Source organism: Mizuhopecten yessoensis, unplaced genomic scaffold (genome assembly GCF_002113885.1).
Source record: "Mizuhopecten yessoensis strain PY_sf001 unplaced genomic scaffold, ASM211388v2 scaffold715557, whole genome shotgun sequence".
NCBI classification, from domain to species: Eukaryota; Metazoa; Mollusca; class Bivalvia; order Pectinida; family Pectinidae; genus Mizuhopecten; species Mizuhopecten yessoensis.
The window spans coordinates 1-20,502 of record NW_018479676.1 but is presented as its reverse complement, the minus strand read 5'-3'; the positions used below and the strand labels follow the sequence as shown (position 1 = coordinate 20,502).

General features: G+C 35.0%; 2 protein-coding genes across 2 annotated transcripts; one reads left to right on the top strand and one right to left on the bottom strand.

Annotated features, from left to right (window-relative positions):
* Positions 1-3,327: 3,327 nt before the first annotated feature.
* LOC110441129 lies at positions 3,328-8,351 on the bottom strand. Its single transcript, XM_021484226.1, has 3 exons — positions 8,281-8,351; positions 7,709-7,805; positions 3,328-3,690 (listed from the first exon to the last, which is right to left on the bottom strand). Exons 1-3 carry the CDS (start codon positions 8,326-8,328, stop codon positions 3,443-3,445), a joined length of 393 nt encoding a protein of 130 aa, XP_021339901.1. The 5' UTR covers positions 8,329-8,351; the 3' UTR covers positions 3,328-3,442.
* A 3,399-nt stretch (positions 8,352-11,750) lies between these two features.
* On the top strand, positions 11,751-18,623 carry LOC110441130 (cell wall protein DAN4-like). Its single transcript, XM_021484227.1, has 6 exons — positions 11,751-11,990; positions 12,897-12,950; positions 14,059-14,427; positions 14,852-15,130; positions 16,943-17,021; positions 17,268-18,623. Exons 1-6 carry the CDS (start codon positions 11,915-11,917, stop codon positions 17,419-17,421), a joined length of 1,011 nt encoding a protein of 336 aa, XP_021339902.1. The 5' UTR covers positions 11,751-11,914; the 3' UTR covers positions 17,422-18,623.
* Positions 18,624-20,502: the final 1,879 nt, after the last annotated feature.

Below are 20,502 nucleotides of genomic sequence, written 5' to 3'. Positions count from 1 at the left end.
TGTTCTCATTTGTAATGACATTTCACATACATTTCTGCTTAAATCTTCAATAAAAAGAACAATTCTTTCTTGAAATATTGTAATATTTTGTATCAAAATAACAGTTGGAATATGCTGCACACGGTGAGGATATAATTTTATAGAAATAGTGTCATTTAAATGCTCTAGAAGGAATTGTATTTCCGCACCTTTAATAACCACATAGGTGTAAGTCAAAGAGGTCCCATTTATCATTAAATGAATTTTGAAACTAACTTTTCCTAATTTAAGATTCCTATTCACATACTTTTTTGGATTTATCTTGTTTTGAAATTCCAAGCTTTGACGAAGCATTCTTAATAATTTGCATCAGCTTTCATGACTTACTATTGATTTTTTTTAAAGATAGTTTACTTCTTTTTGACACTATAATGTTGTAAATATTCGCAAAGTCAGAATGTAAACCATCCGATGATTATCTCATGTCGTAAAAGAAAAGCAACAAATAAATATGAAATAAATAAATAAAACAAAAACTATCGAAAGATACTGATGCATTGAACGAATCCCAGGGTATCAAATCATATGGTAGAAAAGAATGAATGTCGATGCTTAGGAATGGGAAATTTTATAGCAAGACATTATAGTCTTTATGTTTGTTACGACACCTTGAAATCATCCAATCAGATCGAATGTATAGATAGCGTAGTTTAATTGTCCGATTCAAATGTGCCGTATTAGTGGTTTTCCCAAAAAAATAATATAGGTTACCATTATATACCGTTGTGGTGCGAATCTTGGTAGTTCAGACTTCTGAATATGCTATTTGCACATGGAAAAATTAACTTACCACACGTTTTGTTATTGAAGCGTTAATCATAGCTCGTTCACATATACATAATGACCACTATACCACTAATATATCACTTTATTCTAAGAACTATTTGAAAAATAGTTTACGTTTCATTAGAATACAAATATTTCAAAAAACATTTCCTTAATTACAGAAACATGTACATTATTCTTATTCCCTATTCTAAAACAAGCGTCAGGTTTCCTTCTATTTACATAATCAAAATGCGATGATTACTACATAACATATTAGGTTCTGTTGATACTAAGTTATTTGACAGAAGACTCGGTTTTCCTTTCCCCGAATCAGAATATTCTGTGCTTTGTACTAGCTGCAGACACAGGTTATTACGAAACATCTCATGCTTGTGATTTTATTGTAACATTCAGCCCATATGGCAATAGTGTAAACTCGGATGTACTCCACGTTTAGTGAAAGATAATTACCAAGCTATGACCATTTTTCTCCATTTTGAATCTGTCCATGATTCACATAGTTTATTAACACAGGAAACATTCAAATTGCTGACAATATCAAAATTCACAACTTTATTAAAACGACTATATGAAACATCGTTGTGTGAGCCCAACAACCATTAAATTTAATTTTATATAATGCGCCTCGTTGGTAAATTTGAAAATATCTATATTGTTTCATGCAATTGTTGGTAATAAGTTGAAGTCATAATCTTCACCGATGATTGCTGAAAACTTTAGCATCTCACTGAAGCATAACACCTTAATATTTATTTGTTCACAAAGACAACATCAATCATATAATAGCATATACATTTAAGCAGTTTAGATGTGGCAGACCAACTGGTATAACTGCCACATGTGTCACAGACAAACTTATCATGGTGCGCGCTAGTGGCAGTTATACCAGTTGGTCTGCCACATCTATGCAGTTTATTGCTTATATTTATATTTCCATAATGAGAATTCGAAAAAAAAAAAATGATGTCTTTTCCAAATTTCAAATTTCCCGCTTATTACCGTCAGGTCAGGTCAATATCTAGAACAGCACAAAGATAACAGGTGACGTCACGTGGTATTTCCAATACAAAATTGAAAAGGCTCCGCAACTTTCGTTAATAATTCATTTGTTTTTAATTTATATATTTATATCATGTTCTCGATTCATAAATAGTAACAAATAACATTTTGTAAGTAACTAATCAAGTGTCGTAAAACACTTTCCGATTTTATTGCGACCTATATCCGGCGTACGCACTCAACGGAAGCTCGCAGTAATCAGGTCAGGGTTATAGTTGCAGTCCGGCATGTTGTTGATGCTGATCGTGCAACCGGAGAAGGTTGAATTGGTGAAAAATCCAGGCGTAAAATTGTTTGTTGATCACACAGACACTTGAGACAGGCAGCTGGTGTTCGGGATCAAAGCAGAAGATACCGATAAGTTCGGGAGTGACACTGTAAAGTCGCTCGGAGGTGCAAAGACCAACTTCAGTTATAGTCTCATAAGATAAAGCTGCTATTGGCAGTACTTTAGTAATAATAAAGAAGGGCTTTGCCACACCAGATGTAAATATAAAAAAAAGGTTAAATACAATTTATCTTTATTCGTTCATGGTACAATAGAAATAAGGGTCTAAACACTTTATCAAAACGGCCATATCCGTAATTTTGTTCCATTATACACTTACTGAGTGTAAGTCAATGCACCGATGCGTTCGAAAAGCTTATACAAGTTTGAATACATAACCCAGTGCTATATTAAGTCCACAATCGCACTCAATAGGAAAGATGTACGATGACTTACTCCTACAAGGTTTTGATGCATACCAACTGGACTTTGGGACACAGAAGTTGAAGCTTTGACCGAACGTCATGTCACAATTCCCTACCTACCATTGAAACAGTAAGTGAAGTCATGGACAGTCGACGAGACAGACTAAGCCCAGTGGAATATACGTTCATGTTGGTCTTTGTGTACGCCTATATTACAGGTAGTAAGAACAAGGAAGTATAAATACCAGGGACGCATTTATATATATATATTCGTTTTTATTTTGGGGCTTACACAATGTACAAAACTACATGTAGTGCTATTTTTTAACCTCAACTATACTAAAACTTCCGTGTGCCATTAGTTATTGCAATTGTGAAAACAGTACGCAGTTGTGATAGGACTGAACAACTATAAATATTACTCATAAATATTCAAATCAATGGAATGCAGGACTCTCGCGGCGTTTACTTATAGGAAAGCTTATAGATATGGTGAAATTGTGGCCTTTCCCCGTATCATATGACAAGAAAATATATATGTATATGAAACGATATTACCATAATAAAGAAGAAAAAGAGTGAGGTCTCCTTCTGACTGCCAATTTTGTTTGTTTGTTTCGTTTTTAAGTATGCGTAAATTGCTATATAAATAACGCGGTTAGTTTTCATGTATTGAAAGAGTTTAAACCTCAATATTCATTTTTTCATTGATGTTCGAAACCTTTTTTTTCCTTTACAAACGACTTTCTTAGCAAAAAAGTACGTTACACTCAACTAAGCATGAATGCATGTACATTTTTTAATAATCTGAATAGTGTTTCAACAATGTGAGAAACTCGATCTATCCTTCATGACGTCATCCCTACTGACGCATCACCTCGCACATTGGTTTGTACACATCGGTACAAAGTGCGGCACCGTAGTCAAAGTCATGTTCGAACGGGGCCCCGACGCTGACTTCCATGGCAATAGCGCAGTGATCTTTAGTGTGCTGGTGGTAATCCGGTACCACTATGTCGCTATCAACCGTTTCACCACTGTTGTACCATGTCCATACGCCTACGCCTTTGTCAACTGCCCCTATGAAATAGTCCGCGATGTGGTCATACCCTGAAACGAGTGGTATTATACCTAGTTTTTTTCTCTAATTCCATTGTGATTATGATAATAACTCAACCAGTAATGGCATGAAGAGAGAAAGAAAGCCGTAGTTGGATTGTTTGCCATTTAGAGAACATTATACTTTCCATCCAACCGATCATGCCGTGACGTCAGTATGATGATAACATTTGTGCACACAACAAACACTGGTATATTGTATTTTTTGTTGTTGTTTTTTTAAATAAGAAACACACTTCCAACAAAGTTAGCAGCACTTTATATACCGAGACCATGTTCGTTGCATTTATACTATTTATGCGTGGGTGTTTTTTTGGTCAAAAATGAACGCTCTCTGCAATAATAAAAAGTAAATGCAAAGCAAGAAAAGTTTCTGCGTTTGAAATGTTTGCTATAATATTAACGTGTTTATTAAAATATTCTGAAGTATTGAGCAATTACGTATAACCTTAAATAAAAGTATACTATAAAATATCGTACAATTATGCACGGATCGGACAACAAAACAAACTCGCTAGTGACGTCATGTCTGTTTATATGTTTGATGATAATTGTAATGTTGTTTTTAAGCTCCAAGAACCATAGAATGTCTTCCTTTTGTTTGATCTGTAACAGGTCGTGTTTATGTGCTATCGACCTGCAGTGATGATTGTTCCAGCATCCTTCCCATCCTAGATCTTATGCGTCCAAAATTGCATAAAAATTAAGAGTAAGAGAAAAAAATATAGAAAAATAACAATCTCCAAATATATAAATAATTTAATCAATATTGCTTTTCGTCCATGGATATACCATTTATGCTTGATTTACTTGACACATCGGTCTAAACACTTCGTCACAGAGGACATTGCCGATTTCAGAATCATCGTCGTCAATTTCAAAAAATACAGTGGCACAGTGATCATATTTGTGTGTGTGGAAGCTTGGAGTAATAAGGTCTCTGTCGACCTCATCACCGCTGTAGAACCAAGTCCACATCCCTACGCCCCTGTCTACCGCCCCGATATAATAATCCTCCATAGCATCGTAGCCTGAAATATAAGTCACCGTGACTTAATTATTCCCATTTGCAGACTGTATGATGCAAAATTGTTTTCGCGGTTTATCTCGATGAAATCAATCTGCAAAACTAAGTATGCCACAAGAATGTCGTCTTATAAATCCAATGCAGAACTAAGAGCACTTTGTTTTGATAATCATCATCACATTAATGCTTTATAGATACCATGATTGTCTGTTGTATATGCTAGTCACAAATCAGAGAGGTTGGTCAATATTTATAATCTTAACAAGAGGCCCAATAGGCTTGCATCGCTCACCTGCTATTAATCATATACTTGTAACCTAAAATATAGCTACAGGCAAGTTATCATTTTGCTACTGTGACATTGAAAGTTTAACAGGTTCGATAAGTTGAAATAGCTTTAGAGTCCTTTATCCCAGGATGCTACTTGCCAAATAGCAATACCCTTGACCGTCTGTTTATTGAGAAGATGTAATTTAAATCTTTACACTCATCGATTTGACCATGTAACATTAAAAGAAGGTCAAGGGAATGCACATGACCAAACACGATAGCTATTCCTCGAAGCCTGCTACTATCTAATTATCAAAACTCTTTACCTTTTGCTTGTTCTGAAAAAATGTTTAAATGTTTTCATGACACTTGACCTCTGTAACATTGCATATAGGGCGAAGGTCTTTGATTTGAACTGAGGTCGTAGCTCGTTATCTGAACTTGTTACTGCCTAAATAGCACCATCTAAGACTATTTGGTGTTTTTTTCAGAATAGTCATTAAGATATTTGCAACACATTGACCCTGTGACCTTGACTACAACTGAAGGTCAGTTATTTGATTACACCACGCAGCTCTTCACCTGCGCATGATACTGGTCAACTATTATTACCTTATATCTTTTGGTTATTCAGACGACATAATTTAAAGGATTTTAACATATTTTACCCCTGTGATTTTGAAACTTATGAAGGTCATTCATTGGAAGAAACTTTATACTCCGTGCCCCTAGCATTGTACTATTCAAATCAATGCACCATCATCTTAAGCCTTTTAATTAGTATGAAGAAGTTTTTTAAAGGTTTGACCTTTAATATGGGTAAAAGTCATTCATTTGGACAAAGTTATTAACTCTTTATTAGCATATTCTACTCGCGAAATATTATAATCCTGGACATTTTGGCTATTTAGAAGAAGTTGTTGAAATTTGTAACATTTTTTACCCTTGCGACATTGAATATAGGTGAAAGTCATTCAATTGAACAAACTTGATTGCAATTAATCCTATAATGTTGCTTGCCAAATATCATCACCCTAGGCATTTCGGATATTAAGAAGAAGTCGTTTAAAGTAATGAGCTGATGTTGGACGGATAAATGAGTGAACGGACGGACGGACGCCGGACACCGCGCCACGGCTAAAGCTTACTTGGCTCTTCGGAAGTACAAACATAAACCAACAAATTTGTGCGAAAAAAATGCTTTTATATTGTGTACCAGCCTTCTAACATTTAAAACTCAATCAATGAGACGGCATTGCAACTTCACACATTGGTCGAAACAGATAATAGCAATGTCTGTGCGATAACAGGAAGCTAGGTCCCCCGATATGTCTTACAACACTGCAATGGGTTTTGCTATTGATATAAGCGACGAGAACGCTAGAGCTAACGGCATCACCACTGTGATACCAAATCCATTTAAATATGTCGGTACCAGTTTCCACCGCCCCAGTGAAATAATCCATTTGTGGATGACATCCTGAAATATGATTTAACTTACTCTTAATTACAAAAAGGATTATTAAAACTAAATTGGGTTTTTTCGTCGTTTTCACATCCTATTTTCTTCACTTTGTTCAATCAGTTTAAAAAATACAGATAAAAAAACAGTGGAAGAGGTCTATGGCAGGGTTAGGTACTTAGTCCTTTTTGTTACATATATTGAAATTTCTAAACTTTAATTTTTTTATTATAATTGCAATTTGATATATTCCGATTTTAGAAACAACAAACTATGCAGATATTGCAAAACTGCGAAGCATCAAAGACAGTTTTACATAAAGCTACTTTACTTTACACAAAATTACTAACTGAGTTCTTTACTGTATACAGGTAAACTTTCGCCCAGTTAAGCTTTCGCCCTTCATCAGAATAATGCGTTTTCGCCCAGTGTTCGTTTAGCCTTTCATTTTAAATTACAATGCATATTATGTTGTTAAATATTGTTCGCTGTAATAATAAATTCGCACAAATTACGGCGGGCGAAAATTAAACTGCAGCGAAATGATTCCGGTATACTGTAATAAGAATTGAAAAAAAATTACTATTTAAATTTTAATGAAAAATTCGACATCGCATTGCTTACATACAAGATCAAAACTAAGCATACAATACGACAAGGTAAAAGACAGCACCAATAAAATGAAAACAAAGCAAAGCCACCAATGACTCCCAAAGAGAAAACCGTACACAAAACGTGACATAAGTTATCTTTATGCATCAACTGCAGATAAAATTATTTTCATTTTTTATTAATCTTTAGAATACTTTAAATATAAAATATAAATATATAAACTTTAATTATTTTACAACATTTATGAAACAAGTTATTTCAACTTATATTAATCACTCTTGTTGACCCGGATGTTAGCGCGTGGGGGTCTTAGTGTGGGAGGAAACCGGAGTACCCGGAGAAAACCCACGTGGTCGGGCAGGTGACCCCAACCCGATCGGGGAATCGAACCCCGGCAACCTTGGTGAAAGGCAAGTGCACTATCCACTGCACCACCCGACCACTTGAATAATTTAACATGTGAAGGTTCAAATTCGATACATTATTGACCTAAGAAATCCCTTTTAATACAGGTATATTGTTTCGATGTATTATTGTTAATTTTTAACGACAGGAATATTTATCACGAATAGAAAATATTTGTGATATGAATAATTTCGTAACTAAGTAGACCCAGACACAAAACATTAATACAATACCTGAGTTTGGCTGATGGCGGAAATAATTTATGACGTTCTGTAGTTGATAATCCGTTTTCAGTTCAGCAAGGTGAGAACATCTTTCTTTACAATAACCCTAGGTGTAAATTTGAATACATGATGAAAAGAATTTAACACAGAAACAAAAACAGCATGAGCAAGTTGGTTGTAACTGAAAATATTGTTGAATTCGTAGTCTGTCGACAACCATTTACAGAAATAAACTATTATAAGAAGGTAAGAAAAACATATGTATTGTTCAGGAAGCATGACTAAAACATAGAGTAGGTCGATATGGGTTCACTTTTGTTTTCTCTTTTTAGAAGGGGGGAGGGGGCTAATTTTAAGAAATAGCAAAAATCATTTTAAACCAACGGTATCAATTTTATTTTATTTTATATTTTTCATATATTCATTCAATCATTGTGCAGAACACTGCTCTATTTAAAAGTTGTGTGTGCCATTGTCAATGAAATAAACAAGATACATCACTAATGTAAAGTGTCTAAAGTGCTAAAGTATGATAAATGTTTATGATATTCTTATATATGAATCGTATAAACAATATTTACCAGCGCATCGTCCCATTCCATTTCCGTAGGACCAAAGTTATAGCACATCCTGTTGTGGGCATGGAATCCCGGGGGACAGTCTCCGTTCCAGTTACAAACTTTTGGTATATTAAATTAAAAAAACCCACATTTGATCCCTACTTTTTAATGAATCGTCATAATATTTCCCCCTTTAGTGCCTTATTGCCCATACAAATGTTGATACCACAGCGTCAACACAAAAGGACGAAATCGAGACACAAAACAATATAACACATGTTAACATCAGAGGCAAAACAGGGGACACAAACATGACAGTCTCAACATGTGAGGCAAATTAGAAGACAAAGCAATATGTTACAGTGGATCACACAAAACAGGAAAGACAAAAATCTTCATGAGCCGTTATCATTTTATCATTTTTGTAGCAGGAAAGAAAGAGGCTTCCTTGCACCTATCGAATCAATGACTCCCAGCTTGCCAGTCTACCGATCTTCATATTGGACTAAATGTAAATTCTCTCCAGCCTGAAGCAAGAGGGCGACCCCACGTACAATGAAAATCTGCCAAATTTTAAGGGAGATATATAAAATCAAAACCATCTTGTTTTCAAAATTACAGATAACTATTTTTTTCATTACCTCGGGGATTTGGTGCACCGCTAGGTCCACTGGGCTTGTTGGTGATTGCTGGTCCCGGCGTAGTTGTTATGGGCGCTTGTGTTGTCTGCACCCTGTCATTACATAAGTCGGATCCGCAGCAGTCACCGTCAAAAGACAAGTGGAAGTGAGATCGGCGACCAATCAGAGCCGGACCAGACCCACTTATAGGGCTTCCGTATGTCAGGTTAGAGCACAGCTGTATACATACAAAAAATGTTTCCTAATGTCAGATTAGAAACTATTTGTTGATATTCAATAACGTATTTTCGAGCAAGATTGTCCATACAACAAAGTTGCACACGAACAGTGAATGTTGCCGAACAACATGTGTTCGTGTATCTATCAAGAAAAGCACAATATCCCTAAGAGCCAAGAATGAAAATGTTTTCAGGCAAATATTGCTTACTATTATTATTTTTTAGTTCTTATTTACGTTAAAATAATTTGACTTTAAATACGAATCATCTGAAATAATCAAATCATCATCTGAAATAATCAAATGATGATGGAAATTTACTTTACCCAGAATACCAGTGACAAATATATATCACCATACAATACAAATCTTTTTGCTTATAGCCTATGAATTTGTTCACCTTGTCGTCGATGCAATCTGTCCGGAATCCATGTTCAAACGTCAAAGAGTTATAGGTTTCTGTTATATAGCATCTCTGTAAAATAAGAGATACTTTGANGTGTGGGTGGGGGGGGGGGGGGGGGGGGTATGCTTTAGAAAATTCGTATTGTTCTCTCCTTTGTTTCTTAAAAACTATTATTAACTAGTATTTGGAAATTCAACTGTAGTTTTGGTATTGGCCACAGTTGGACCCAAAACATTTCGTTTCGAATAAGGTAATACTATATATCTTACAAATACTGTTTACATATTTTGTGTTGTGGTTTGTTCCCCCGCAGAAAGAATGCACTTGAATTTGTTAAACCGTTACGGTACTGTGAGGATCTGAGTGGCCGCCATGCCCCAAACAAATCACAGTAATAGGTAATACAAATTTCCGAATTAGTCCCTAATTTTATTATATATTGTGACATTATATCGGCATCACCGAAGACATTTTTAATATTCGGAATCTTCACTAAAATTAGACGAAAAAATTAGTTGCATCCTTCTATGATTGTTATATAGCATTGTAGAACCAACAAATACGTTACTAAACGTATATATCTTCATCAGTTCCCAACTGCAAAATAAAACATAACAAGAAACAAGAACAAAAAAAACACAGCACAGCAAAGTAACATTCAAATAGAAACCAGGGATACGAACATAAGTGTTAATATACAATAGCAAATCCATTGATGCGGATTAAGGTAACGGTCACTGATTGTGCCAAAAAAGCTTATTGAGCAATGACTATGGGTAATGGTCACTATGTAAATTATTGACTGACCAGAACTAAATGTAACGGTCACTCTATGGTGAAACTATAATTTACTAATCGTGAACTGTTTCGGCGATTACTCTATATTGTTAAAAAAGCTTACCTGGCCGGAACTAATGGTTTCGGTCATTATATAGTAATTACAATAGCTTACCTGTGCGGAATTAAATGAAGCGGTTACTTCAAAGTGATAAAATAACTTACAATGTACTAAACCGGAACTACTTTTATGGTTACTACAAACATAAAGTATTAAAGATAGCTTTCCTGAACGGAGCTACATGTGGTAGTCACTATTTTCTGACATAAATAGATTACCTGACCGACACTTCATGCATCAGTCACTATATACCGACAGAAACAGACTACCTGACTGGAACTACAGGTAACGATCGCTAATACGGAACGGATACAATCAAACTGGTTGAGAATGCAGGTAACGGTCGCTTTATAATGACAGAAATAGCTTATCTAGGCAGAATTACAGGTTACGGTTTCTATTCATTGACATAACCGACTTACCTGACCGTGGCTATAGTAAATTGGGACTGGAAAGTCAGATAACTTACCTGACCGGATCTACAGGTAACGGTTGACTGACAGTCCGAAGGATTCTGCACATTGTCGCAGTTGAAACAAGACACTGTCAATGTAGGACGAACAATGATATACACCATTACATATTTACCTAATTAAACACAAATCTGATTTACTACGGAATTAACAGTCCGCTAAAAAAATAGTTTGAAACATAATGCATATCAATTGTTTTTATATGCCCAACCTGAGTAACTAGATGTTCTATTGTATCGTACCTAATACTTACTTAATACAGCCGTCTGGAGTGTCCTATCAACTTATCATTATAGATAGTTATGCTATACCTGAATAATTTTCGCAATCACATTGGCCGGGTCAAAAACATGACCGCGGTTTGCACTGTATTTGCAAAAGTACTACGTTTAGTAAAAGATATACCCATATATGAACTTTTCTTCTCCATTTTGAATCTGTCCCTGATTTACACAGTTTTATAAAAGCAGTTAAACTGCTGTCAATATCAAACTTCGTCAACTTTAATTACTAAAACGAGTGCCTAAATTATCGTTTTGTGAGCCCAAATGTTTTTGTTTTGACTATGAGCCACGATTGTAAATTTTAAATCATTTGCATTGTTCATTTGTTCACAGGGACAACATCAATTATATAATAGCATATCAATAGATTAATGTTTGAATGGTTAAAGTAATTTTGCTTTTTTATTCATGCACGGTTCAATTGAAATAAGGGTCTACCACTTTATCAAAACGAACATATCTGTAATTATGTTGCATTATGCACTAAAGGAGTGCAGGTCAGCGCACCACTGCGTTCGAAAAGGTTATACAGATGTGCATGCATAATCCAGTGCGGTATTAATTACATTTTGCACACACTATGAAACGTATACATTCGATAGGAAAGTTTTACGGTAACTTCCTTCTTTCAGGTCTTGATGCAATGTACCAGCTGGACCTTTGGACACAGAGGTTGACGCATTGACCGAACGTCACGTCACAATTCCCTACCCTTTTTAAAACAGCGAGGGAAGTCATGGACAGTAGACGCGACAGACCCAACTCCCTAGGATATACGTACATGGCGGTGATTGTGTACGCTTATATTAAAGGTAATACGAACGAGGAAGTATAGATATCTGGGACGTATTTTTTTTTTTTTATAAAATTCCGTTTTTAAAGAGTAAAACATCCATTATTTAGTAGGTATTGTTTAAAATATAAACAGTATTGATTTGGATGTTACATAGTGTATCTTACATAAAAATGAGTCATAGTCTTGTAGCATTAATAGTTATATGCAAATATAAATGTGTGATTTGTTTGTTGATGCTCAGTTGTAAGTAAATGTGAAAGGAGTACAAATGTGCTAGTGTGTTTAAAATTTAGGCTTCATCCTGACATAAGTACGTAGATGATATATCGTCTATTAGCTATAAAATTGGTATATTTGCAAGTACGGTGTATGCTGAATCTCGCATATTCGTTTTCGTCAAAAAAAAGGTCAGAGGACAAAATTGTATTTTCAAAATGGTAGCAAGCCCAAACGCATTCTCATGGTTGCTGAGCCTATACTGTTAGTAAGAATAAGAGAAAAAAAATCTCGTTCATGCCAAGGGGTGTAGGAAGCCTCGGGTTTACCACATTTGAAACCCCCCAGGTGGATTTTCCCTATCCTTCACCTCTTGGCATGAAAGAGTTTTATATTATGTCGGTTTTAGTGAAAGTATTTAAAAGCGTTTAATAAAAAAATCTGTCTCCTTATGAATGATGTAGTTGATTTTAAGGTTATAGGGTTCTTTAATAGGGTTATTAAACTGATAACAAACGATGAACAAGATTAGTTGCGTTCACCTCAATCATGTGTCTAAATATAGTTCATGATAATATATATTAGTTTCAGTCGTGAATTTCAGTTTAAAAACAACACCACTAATATGAATGCTGTTTTTGTAAATGTTGTTTTAACTGGCGGTTATTGTCTCGTTTCACATATTTACATTGAGTATATGTTGTAGGTGTCAACACTACGGCATGTACTGACCAGACTAGTTTGGACAACTTCTATCACAGTAAGGTCATGTTATATAATAGTTGTCGATACAAATATCATAATTTAGGATACTAATATGTTTTCTTACTATCTCTTATCAAATGGTAATTAAGATAACTGTTAAAATAGAGCATATATGAATTCCTTGCGTAGTAGTAAAAACGTGGCATTGTTTTTTAACAGTTCGCATCTTTAAAGATTTTTGAGAAAATATGTATTTCGTGTTCAAGTTTTTATAACATTATCAACTGTTGAATCATTCATATGTATTGATCGAGTACATCATTATCGATTCAATACAGGAGCTGTCTCCAATTCACGCTTTTAGTAAATATGTGAAATCGACGTCTTTTTAAAGCAACCATTCATTTAAATTACTCGAAGAGTTTTCCAACAGAATTTCTTCGAACGTATTGTAATTTGGAAAACAGCAGAAATGTGTCTTCTGCTTGACCATATTCCTTTGCGTGGATTATAAAGAGAAATGCAGTTTCTGTTTAAGAACCTAATGAAAGTGTGGCACAAAGATACATATGGTATCTCGATTAAATTAATTGTTTCAGTTCAAACTACTTCATCTTTTCCCCATGATTAATCTGCAGATTCTGTAAATAACACAGTCCTTTATCGGTCGAGTCTTATTATAGTGTAATGATTTGGTGGCTCAGAACCTTATTAACCTAAAGTGTCAGCAACACCAATTTTCAAAGTGTGTCTTTTGAGAACTAAACCCTTTGAGTTTTAGCAAATAAAGTCGAAAAATATAGAGGTTAATATCGGTTTTTCTTTTCTTTTTCTACACTTTTACCGGAAAGTAGTTGTTATAAGATAAAATAATTACGCGCTTTTTATTAGTTAATGCGTTAAACACCAACACCATTTTGGGGTGTGCTCGTGTAGGGTTGTGTTTGGTTTTTTGTTTTGGCTTGGTTGGAATGAATCCTCGTGATTTAATCAATAAAACCGGATGTGTTGGTGCGTAGGTGAATTTTTTACTGCTCTTCTTGAATATTCTGTGCATTAATGACAATTTTCAAGATCGACCCATCATGATAAATTGACAAAAAAAAACATCTGTTTGCAGCTATATGAAAAGAATTAAGTTTTTATATTTTTTTCTGTCAAAGTTAAACGGATGTGTGAAAGCGGAACATTGAAAAACACACGTGTTGTGATTGACAGTTGGGGTACGGGAGGTCCAGGTACAAACAGCTGTTCCTGTACCGTTACCTTGGATACAGGATCAGCGCCAACTACAGCGACAACAACAGTAGTAGTGGAGGAATATCCGCGTGTAGCACCATTACAGAACTGTGGAAGTATACTTAGCATAAATTCTACTAAATCCAGTAGTTTCACTAAAACTGTTTGTACCTCAATCCCTTCCATTTCGACAATCAATTTCGGGATATCAGACATGTTGACACTGACGCTGTCACGGGCAGACGTTGCTACATCGTGGATATCAGGACATTGTATATTAATTACTTTACAAGGTATGTATTGCAACTGTATAAAACTATCATAAAATATTGAGTTTGTTGTCGAAGCAAAAGTTCTGAATGTTATGGAACACACAAATTCGTTTTCAATTAGTTTTTAATAATTGTACTGATGGTATTAATAGGGATATCACAAGAATTCAAGTTAGTAAACTCACTAGGCATCCAATATGTTTATTCGCACACATAACTTATCAGATTACTATAAGCAAATGTTCTGCCATAATCTATACTCAAATACTTGATTTTCTTAACTAATAAGCTATTTTAATTGTCTGACATGAACTTTCTATATTACTTTGATAGAAATATTTTTTGGTTAATGATATAAAGTGTTATATAAAAGTTTGATTGAGGATGTAATGAGAAGATAGATTAACATTAAAGTTTGCATGAAAATATCTCAATGTGTCAATAGGGTCTGCAAGCCTTGAGCTGAGTGTGACCTGTAATGAACCTCAAGGGAAAACTGATCAATCTACAAATAAGACCATCACTACGACCACGCCTACAACCATTGAGTACGTACAAACCACTACCGTCCAGCCATTGACTACAACCACAACCACTGAATCAATGGAAGCAACCAGCACTCAGTCAAGGGAGATAACTACATACAATGATACAAATACTGGACAGACTACATCAGGACAGGAGAAATGTGTTCAAAAAAGTCATCCACAGGGATATCCATTAAGTATGTTGATAACTACAATGCTATTAAATACTCACCGTAAAATCGAAGGCTTTCTACCTTTTTTAGGGACAAAGCAGAGGCCAAAATAAGTTGGTGTTGCCGCTCTAATTGTATCATCTTTGAACATTGATCCTTTTTTCTTCCTTTCTTTATTTTGATGGGGGTTGGGGGATGTTTCCCTAAGTGCGTCTGCTTAAATCATGAGATTAGTTGAAATAACATTTTACAGCGTTCGCCTTGTGGAACTTATAATAACAGTATTTATCTATTTTTTCTTAAATATATACACTACATTCCGTTTTAGGCGAAGACTTCCCACGGAACTCTGTTTAGCCATTTCTTTAAGAATAGCAATTTACCATTTTGTCGTGAAGGTGTCTTTTATTACTTGTTTATAAAATTAAATATCTTTCGTACATTGCCAGTATAATGGTTTGTTGTTAGTTAAAAGTGACTTGAAAATAAAGTTTGTGCGACTTATGGACACATTTGCAATGCATTTTCATATGCTTATATTTTACCATGACCAAGATGTGTTCTTTTTATCTCTATGTTGATAAGGAACAAGATTGATATTCAGGTCAATATTGCCAACTCGTACATAGTTTACACCTTTGTGATCCTCTCTGGTCATTTGTCTGATGAGGGTGACAGAGTGCGTGCCAGACTAGTAATCTAAACGTCACAAATAAACACTTACTGGTTATGATTTATAACTTTTCTAGAAATCCTTCTTCCTTTCCTAAAGACAATGACTAGAAATAGAAACAGGTGAAACTGGTTTTAACCCCGTGTACGATTCATATTTAAGTTAACAAACAGAAGTAGTTTGAATATGAAACATATTTCAAAAACGTTGCATATTTTTTGTTTTATTTTGACGAGCTCAGATATTAAAAAACAATGTGCCATACAAGTTTATTATGTAAGAAATGTGACGGGGAACCAAGGGGTTTTCTGTTTCATTTTGAATTTTGCAAAAAGCACAACTTCCTGTGGTCTGAATAGCATTTCACCATTCTCTGCCAAGGCTGACTGGGACCAAGTGTAAGGCGTATGTAAATAAATACGTCATTAACTATCATATATTTTATCTTTAAAACTAAACTAGAATTAAAACACTCTTTAATTCGAGAAGATTTTTTTAATCAATAAAACAGAATGTTTGTTGTTGAGATTTACAGAGAAAGTATCAACTATTAAGTAAAAAATGATATCATTTGCATTGTGAATAGGAAGATACCTTATATCATCGTTGATGTGTTTTTAGATTTTGAACAAGTTTTCCTAGCATGAATTTCTTGATAATTTATTTAATAAATGACTTATTGTTATCAATAACAAACAAAATATTTAAATGGCCATAGGTCGGTTATTTTCTCTGGGTCCTTTTTGTAAATAACACAGTCCTTCATCTGTAGAGTCGTATTATTGTGTAATGATTTGGTGGTTCAGAACCTTATTAACGTAAAGTGTCAGCAACACCAATTTTCAAAGTGTGTCTTTAGAGAACTAAACCCTTCGAGCTTTTCTCTGCTACCAAACACTGACACGTCCTTAAATGCCCAAAAGCTATTGATAAGATGAAAGTTACAAACAATCAAAACAAGAAAATCTTTAGTATCGGATGAAAGGAAGTAGATTTGTGTTTGGCTCGTTTAGACATAAGACAAGAAACTACGTGTAACGAGCAACTATTTTATATAATATCTTTTTTTAACTGGGAATTCAAATTTCCGGTCGTCTGGATCGACAATTCCGTCATATTTATGATTAAATCGTTACTCATTAAGTCTTCGTTATCCCTTTCAGTCGGTGTCGTTGTCCCCATAGTGGTGACCTTACTGGTGGTAGCGGTGGCCACGGTCGCTAATGTGATCCTGTACAAACGGTAGGTAGAGGTGAACAAAGACTAGTGCATCACATCAATGAAAGAAATTGTTTACCTGCAGGCGAATTATATATTTATTCATTCATAAAATAAGCATAGTTCTGGTGGTTGTAATATAAATATCAATAATATTAATACCAAAGCTTATATTGTGTCCTCTACAACAGAGTTTGTGAGCTACAAAAATTCCTTCGAAAAAAATAATATAATAATTATATTGTAAATCAGTGAAAACTATATTTGCAGGCGTCTTACGATGGTGAATGAATTGAAACATGGTATGACCTCACAAGACACCGTCCACTATGACAGTCTAGACAAATCAAGTGTGGAACCCACAAATATGTATGAGGAAATGTCCACCCAACAAACCTACGTCAATACGGCAATGGCTACTTGAATATATGGTAGCTTCATGATCAGTTAGTAGTTGCTTGCCATTGCTAAAACAGACTTAGGAAAAGAGATATAAAAATTTTAAGCATTAAAATTTTAAAGAAAGTGAGGAAACTACCAATGAACATAGACCAAGTTCCATCTTCTGCATAGGGGAATATTTCAATCTGTGCAATTAAGAAACCATAGCTGAATATGTTTTGGGCAAAAGCTGCTTTGAAAACATGATAAACAGATACACATGATAAAATGATGGTTGACACACTCAGAATTCCATACTACATCTGGAATGAAGTATAACATACGACAAATATGAAAGTACGACACTTAATTGTACAGCGATGGTGAATTAGCTCGGGTGCCAATAGGACCAAAGGAACTGACAGGTCGGAACATTTCAACAGACATTACAACAGAAGTGTTTGAACTCTGATCTTGTTAAACTAGCATTGCCAAATAACCGAGACATGAAAATGCTATTTCTTTTAATACATATTATATAACACAGGCTATTTCCGTGCAATATCGCCTTTCAATAAAAACAATATAGCACACAAATAATAGACATTGATTTATGGCTGTGGCATGGGCATTGTGAAAGAATTAAATAATAAACGAACACGACTGTTAGAGTTAAACACATACAACAACTGCATGTTTAAATTCCACCTTAACTTCACTGACACACATAATCAATTGCGACCTAGTGTAACCGGTCAACTTCATCAGTGTTCCAGTTTCATGGCGGACTCCACAGTATATTATCTGGTTCAGTGACAGGCGGAAACATCAAAGTTAATATTCATCAACAAACCTAGGAAGAAACGCGTCCATGTTATAGGAAATGACAGTTCGTGTAAACTAGTAAAAAGTTCCGACTTCGATCTGTATTGAGATGACCTTTACTTTGACAGTGCACGCGCCGTTTTGCCATATATGTGACGTCATTACTATTTTCGTAAACGTCAATCTGTTGAATGGTTTTAGTATAAAAAAAATCATTATTCATGTTGTTATGATAATCATTAAAACATTGATTGATGAAAAGAAACCTAAATCATTGTTGGTTCATTTGAATGGTTCTCATTGAAACGTTTCTGGAACTATTGTTGTGACGCAGCTAGCTCCAAACATAATGCATGTGGAACGGTTTATGCTTCTCTTTCTATCCCGTTGTTGTCTTCATCTTTGCGCTGATATTCTATATTGTTTGACAAATCCTAACAAGAACTGCGATTCCGATACATTTATTAAACAGCACATACATGAATAAATGTCAAATTACATGGCCATTAAGAGTGGAATACGATTTGTTATGTAGCCACTCGTAATATCTCGCGCTGGTGTAAAGGCACATAACAGTCGTTTTACACTTCCTGACGTACCCGGCGTACCTGACGACAAACCGTGCACGTCACCCTCGCCGCAGCCTCCACCGTAATCTCGCTTAACCAGACGCTTGATCACTTGTAATTCAAGAGTCTGGTCAAACACAGGACTTTAAAATTACCAGAGTGCAGTGTTTTTACTTTCGTATTCTGACGTTATGTCAACGCCATTAAACATTTCACTGAATAATGAAATTAAAAAAAAAAACTACCTATGCATGCATTCCTAAACTACCCGTGTATTCACTATAATCGGAACAATGTAAGAAAATGTGTCAAATCTCCAGAATAATGCCATCTATTTCCACTGAATAAATCATAACTAAGCACAAAGCCTACAAGGCTGACTGAAGTTTGGAAAAAGCACGAAAACAAGTGAGATTTCACCTGTACACTATTCAAAACACCCTCAAGTTCTCACTCAGGTAATCTGGCTTCACTTGTATCAATAGCCTTGTAAGCTTCAAGAATTATTGTAAAATATCCAATGAAAAAACATGAAATCATTCTTTTTGAAGCATTTTCTTCCATTTTTCTCGTTAATAGTGAAAACATTGATACTTCAAGAATGTATATACAGGTCAATTTTTAATGAATTAAAATATTCAATGCAATTTTGGGCCACTAAAATTCTGACCTCAAAAAGTGAAAATGGTGTGTCAACCTTTGACCAATGAGATAATTTACCAGAATCCTGGTAAGCCTCGTTATGATGTCACAAAACGAAAGCACTGGGTTTGACCAGACTCTCTGTTCGGCATAGTTTGCGCAGGCAACAAGTAAAGGTTATTGCATGGTTTTCGAGTAACAAGGGATTTATTACACCCGAGCGAAGCGATGGTGTAATAAGTTCCGAGTGACGAGAAATCATGCAATAACTGACATACTGCCTGCTTCCCAACTCGAACAAAACAGAAAAAATGAGTAAAACATGTTTACCTGGACAATCTTTTTACCTACCCTACACTGCAGATAACTTACATGTACANTTAATTTTCAAGATGTGGTAAAGGTACAGGATTTTGAAACAATTTTCATACATACAATGCAAGGGTTAAACAATCTTCAAGGAATTCCAGTTCTTTCAATTAATGGTATATTTGAATGTGCAATTTTGTATAAAGGAACAGCTCCTAAAGATTCTAAACTTTTCCAGGAAATGCTTATCCTCTCATGTGTTTGTTTTTGTTTGTTTTTCAATCATGAAATTACCATTTTTAGCTTTTTTCTCTTTTCTTATTTTAAATGTGTCAACTAAGTTTATCCTTTCCACTGTATTGACTTCATCGTTACTTACTGATTGATTATCTCCCCTTTCTTACAGCATTTGTGACCACAGTCCACTGGGCACATCCCCTTTCATGGTCAGGTAATCATGATTGGCCTTGAAAGGGGATTATGTGTGCAGTGGACAGTGGAAGCAAGTGATTTATTGCCCACTTTTTTTTCCATTGTGAGAGGTGGGAAATATGCAGTAAGAGTCTGTTTGAACGTGATTACCTCCACCGTCACAGTTATCCTCACTACACCGATTGTCTCGTACAATGGTTCATTTCAGTTCCAGGTCCGCTGCTCGAGAGAGCGTGTAGACCTGAGATAGCCTACATTATAAGTCGTAATCCTATACAAGTTACATTACAGACCATACACATTTAATACAAATACAGGTAAACGTTATACGCAATATTATGGTGTTA

Bases quoted from the DNA above. Each gene is read 5' to 3' on its own strand.
- LOC110441129 (XM_021484226.1), bottom strand. From the start codon at position 8,328: ATGTGCTATAACTTTGGTCCTACGGAAATGGAATGGGACGATGCGCTG. The intron at 7,806-8,280 runs GTAAATATTGTT...ATTTACACCTAG, and splicing joins TGGAATGGGACGATGCGCTG to GGTTATTGTAAAGAAAGATG. The intron at 3,691-7,708 runs GTATTGTATTAA...CACTCGTTTCAG, and splicing joins CCGCCATCAGCCAAACTCAG to GGTATGACCACATCGCGGAC.
- LOC110441130 (XM_021484227.1), top strand. From the start codon at position 11,915: ATGGACAGTAGACGCGACAGACCCAACTCCCTAGGATATACGTACATG. The intron at 11,991-12,896 runs GTAATACGAACG...TATATGTTGTAG, and splicing joins TGTGTACGCTTATATTAAAG to GTGTCAACACTACGGCATGT. The intron at 14,428-14,851 runs GTATGTATTGCA...ATGTGTCAATAG, and splicing joins TATATTAATTACTTTACAAG to GGTCTGCAAGCCTTGAGCTG.